General features: G+C 54.4%; 1 protein-coding gene across 1 annotated transcript in view; it reads right to left on the minus strand.

Annotated features, from left to right (window-relative positions):
* Positions 1-5,240, minus strand: part of PCNT (pericentrin) — a 113,000-nt gene that overhangs the window by 12,858 nt on the left and 94,902 nt on the right. Inside the window, exons 41-42 of the mRNA XM_029940586.1 lie at positions 2,062-2,276; positions 1,117-1,219 (exon numbers count right to left, since the gene is read on the minus strand). Of these exons, the coding sequence (XP_029796446.1) occupies positions 1,117-1,219; positions 2,062-2,276 (318 nt within the window). The remainder of the gene's footprint in view (positions 1-1,116; positions 1,220-2,061; positions 2,277-5,240) is intronic.

The raw sequence follows: 5,240 nt of genomic DNA on the forward strand, positions 1-5,240 counted from the left end.
GAAATGCTGATGCATAGGAGCACATGTACCCCAATGTTCATAGCAGCAATGTCAACAATAGCCAAAACATGGAAGGAGCCTAAATGTCCATCACCTGATGAATGGATCAAGAAGATGTGGTATATATTCACGATGGAATGACATAAAAATTTTTTAAAAAGGTACACGCTTGGTGTATTTTTACTTAGTGTTTTCAGGACTGATAATTTTATCCATATTTGGGGTTCAGGAGCAGCCTGTGGGGCTAAGCAGAACTGTCCATCTATGGGATGGAAAACAGTCAGCGACCACGTTCTTGTCGATCCTGTACGAGACCGACTTTGCCCGACCCCGGGCCGCGTGGCCGGAGCTGGCCTGCTACAGAGCACCCCCGCTCACAGCGCTGTCAGCGGAGGCAGCACACAGGGGCCGCGCTGTGCGTTCATCCTTGAGGGGTCCAACGGGTCAGCCCCTCAACACAGGTTTGTCCCTTCTGTAATTGGGAGTCGCGCTCAGCCTACAGCAGGCCCAGGACGCGGACGGAGGCACTGGTCAGTAGGGCGGGCCACACCACACTGGCCCCTCAGGCTCTGCAGGCACGATGTCCTCTGCTGCCTACACAAACAGCACGAGGACTTCACAGCCACCACAGAACACCCACCAGGAGTTTGGGTCAGCATCCGCAACTTTTAAAAAATGTTTATTTATTTTTGAAAGGGGGAGAGGGGCAGGGAGAAAGGGAGACAGAATCTGAAGCAGGCTCCAGGCTCTGAGCTGTTGGCACAGAGCCTGATGCAGGGCTCGAACCCCCGAACCATGAGATCATGACGTGAGCTGAATCCCGATGCTTAACCGACAGCCCCCAGGCGCCCTAGCAACCCCGACTTCTAATCACCTTCCTGGACTGCAATACTTTCCCGCGCAGCTGACAGGGAGCTCAGGCCCTTACCCGGGGGTGCACGGAGCAGCTGTGCCAGGAGGGGTCCCGGGGCAGAGCAGCCGCGCCTCTCTGGAGGGAGTGCCCGGGCACGTGGCAAGGACCTGCAGCTTTCTGGGGACAACGCGTGGCAATGCCCAAGAAGACACCCGCTTCTGGGAAGGGATGCGAGGAGCAGCGGAGGCGGCCCCACCTCTTACCTGGGAAGCGTTGGGCGCACTCAGCTCAGACTTGAGTTCTTCTAACGTGTGCAGTAAGGATGTCACTGCTTTCTCATTTGATGATGTCCAATTGCTAATTGTCCTGAGAAAAGAAACAGACACTTAGAGGGTTCACACAGATCCTGACAATTACCCACAGCCACTTGGAGAACGTGGAGAGAGGACAAATGGGTCCAATGCAGCCCCCAGGGGACTCACTTATGACTGCTTCCACAGCCATGCCCTGTCCACACAGGTAGGGACACAGGGCCCCTCTAACGACAGTGGCAACCCTGAGGTGGTGCAGCCCCATGTACGCAAAGTCTGAGAAGCCCAGGAACCTCTGGCCACGGACCGCGAACCACGTCAGCTCCCGAAGTGCTGAGGCCCTGAGCACTGCTTCCCGCTGGGGTCTGGATCAGGTTTAATGTACTGTCTGGAGGGAAAGTCTGCTCAGTGTTTAAGCTGCTGTATAAACTAATCCAGTTACAGACGGGAGAACTGTATTTGCTGAGTTTCCATGCATACAGGGAAAGTCAAATGTTAATTTAATTAATTACAGTGTTAACACTCCTGTCGGTCTCTCTACCGTGTAGACACACCCTGGTCACGTGAGTGGTGGTGCTGAGGAGCGTGGGCAAGGGGGACAACGCACGGATGCTGACGCCACCCAGCCTCGGTGGGCGTGGGCAGGAGGAGCCGGGCATCTGGCCCGGATCCTCTGGGGGTGAGCAATTATAAAAGGGCAGGAGGAGAACAGGTCTAAAACAAACTTGAGTTTTTCTCTCCCGTTAGAGAAAACACAGTTCTGCCGACATCTCTCAGGAGAGCGCTGCCCACACGCTCCTCGAACACGTGGCAAGAGAAGCAGGAGTCCGCTGCTTTACGGCGGGCGGAGACCCGGGCGCACTCCGCCGGGGCTGGGGCGCGGGGCCCACGGCTCACCTGTCCACCGTGCGGCCGACGAAGCTGGTCAGGAGCCCGGCGGCCCAGAGCAGCTGCTGCCGGACCTTCTCCAGGCCGAGGCGCTGCTCCTGCAGCCGCGCCGACTCGGGGCCCTGGCGCTGGCGGGCCTCCTCCTTCGCCTCCAGGTCCTGGACGGTCCGCTGGAGCTGCCGGATCTTGTGCTCATCCCGCTGGCGCCGCAGCTCCAGTTCTCGCTGTTGTCAACGGCAAAACAACAGACCGGCCTTTCACGCACGCGTTCCAGAAGCAGAAGGCCGAGGCCCGGCCCTCAGCCGGGGTGGCCCCTGACCGGCACCCTCCGCACGGGGCGCAGAGTCCGGGCAGCCCCCGCCTCAGATGGGGCCAAGGCCTTTCTGAGTACGATCAGGCTCTCACGGGGTGAGGAGGGGACGCCTCGTGCCAGCCCCCGTTCTGGCCCCCGACCTGGATGCGCCGACACACGGCACGGACAAGCACCTGCACTCAGTGCAAATTGCCTCCCTTGTAAAATGCCCTTCACCGCGGGGCGTGCCGGCGCCTGGGAGAGAGCGAACAGTCACCAGCGTCCTGTCCGACACAGGGGTCTGAGCCTCCTCCGGGGAGCCAGAAGAAGTCACCCGGTGGAAACCCTTCTGGGGCCATACACGCCAGGGGGGCACCTGGGGGGGCCTCCCTGGGTGAGGAGGCCCCAGGAGAGGCGGGAGGCGGCGCGGTGGGTGCGGACGGGCACCTCAGGTGCCCAGAAGCCAGCCTGGGCCTCCCTCCGCACGGTCCCGAGCACCGCAAGGCCACGGAAGCCTCCTGGCGTCGTCTCCATGAATGCTCCAGACCCGTGAGGACACAGGGATCGTTACTTTTCTCTTTTCCAAGTTAGGAAGGCAAGACAGCAAGAAGCCCACAGGTTTATTTTTATTAAGGAAAACAAAAAATAAAATAAAATATTTAAAAACTTACTTTTAAAAAATTTTAACCATCTATAGTGAAAATAACACCGAAAGGACTACATCAATCACTTAAAATGCTTTCCCAGATGCATAACGAAGAACAACTACTGGTCTAACTTAGGAAATATTTTCTTTGCGTTTTTTAAGCAATCACATTACCACTCTTTTCTTTTTTTTTTAAACAGAATTAAATAACAGGGCTTAGCCGAAAACTTGAGAGATGGTTTGGAGAAGCCCATGAGAAGCACATGAAGGCTACAGACCACTCTCCCCAAGGAGAATGAGTAAACACACACACGCACACACACGCATGCACGCACGCACGCACAAAGTCACGTACCACAGCAAAACATACTGCTGCTGACACCTGCTGCAGCACAGACGAGCCTCGAAAACACCAGAAAGGAGCCAGACAGGAGAGGCCACGCACACACAGTGTGGGTCCTTCATAGGAAACGTCCAGAACAGGCCAATCGGCAAAGAAACCTTGGACTCGCGGTGGCCAGGGTGGGAGGAGGAAGAGAGGATGAGCCCGTAACGGCGTGGGGCTCAGTGTGGGGTGGTGAGTGCGCTCTCCGGCTGGCTTGGGTGGCAGGTGCACAACTCTGAGTTCGTACAAAAACCACAAAGCACGCAATTCAGCTTGGTGAACGCCATGTATGTCAGTAAAACTACTAAAACATACTGATCACACTCCCCACTTGAACTTCCAAAACTAATTTTGTAACATTTGGGCATCTGATTTCAATCTCTGTAACACTTAGAAATCTAGATTTTTGATTTGAGAAACACATACTCATTTCTCAAACATCTCACGGCAGGCTAACCACTGAAAGACCAGGCCACTGGTCTTCCTCATGTGTTTTTAAAAACTTCTTCACTTCGATTTTCACAATTCTCCATGTTTAAGAGGGTAAAACATGTCAATCCACATGAAGACACAGGATATAATTTTCTCAGAAATAAAGGCTTCTGGTGGACATAAATATGTATCTAAAAGTAACATTTTATTCAAAACATAAAAGAGGAACACTTGGCAAACTGTAAGGCAAAACTCATCCCAGTATTAAAATCAAAGACACTACAACTTTATGGGGCACCTGGGTGGCTCAGCTGGTCAACCGTCAACTTTGGCCCCAGTCATGATCACAAAGTTCATGACTTTGAGCCCCACAATTGGGCTCTGTGCCAACAGCTCAGAGCCTGGAGTCTAAGTCTGAAATTGTGTGTCTCCTTCCCTCTCTGCCTCTCCCCTGCTCATGCTCTCTCTCTCTCTCTCTCTCTCTCTCTCTCTCTCTCACTATCTCAAAAAAAGAAAAAAAAGACTACAACTTTATAAATATAGACCAACATCCCTATGAACATAAATGCAGAATTCTTAACAAGACATTTGCAAACGGAATCCAGCACTATATGGAAAACAATCCCACACCAAAGTCAAGTGGGATTCATCCCACAAGCGCAAGGCTGGCTCCACCGATGAAACCTAAATAATGGGAAATGCAACATCAAGAGAATAAAGGGAAAAGCCACTGATTTCAAGACACCAAAACCACAAATCCGACATGCTCTCGTGACTGAAAATAAAACCTTTTTAAGTTGAATGAAGCAGGCACACCCAACCTCTCCTCTGATGGAGGGCGGCTGTCATATCTTGGGGGGGTGGCTGCAGCACCCCCACTCAGCACTGCAGGAGGGGACCGGAAAGGAAGAAGTAAACTTGCACTGACGTGCGGGTGACATGCTCTCATACACGGAAAAGCCCGAAGAACACGTCAAATAACCATGAAAAACAAACAAGCTCAAGGGGTAAGTGCAGGGTCAACACAAGGCCACCTGCGGAGCTCTCGGGCGGCCCGTCTGCACACGGAAGAAAGCAACTCCGCTCACAGCATCATCCCACGCGAACTGGACACTCGGGCCCAGCAGAACCGAAGCGTAAGGCTCCTCATCCGAAAATGGCAAAATGTGGCTGGAAAAAGCCAAAGACCTAAACGCGTGGACAGACCGCCACCCTCACAACCCGCGGAGGGAACATCGCTGAGGTGGCCTGACCCCCTTAAGGTGATCTGCAGAGTCCAAGCCGGCCCGGAACACCGCGGGCCGCACGCCCAAGCCGGGCAGGACGAGGTGGGAGACGGACAACGCTGCGGGAACCAGGGGGCGGCGCGCGGCAGACACACGGACCCCGGGCGAAGGACGGCCCGGCGCTCCCGGCCCCCCGCGGCGCTCCCC

This window comes from Suricata suricatta, chromosome 5, assembly GCF_006229205.1.
Source record: "Suricata suricatta isolate VVHF042 chromosome 5, meerkat_22Aug2017_6uvM2_HiC, whole genome shotgun sequence".
In the NCBI taxonomy this organism is placed as follows: Eukaryota; Metazoa; Chordata; class Mammalia; order Carnivora; family Herpestidae; genus Suricata; species Suricata suricatta.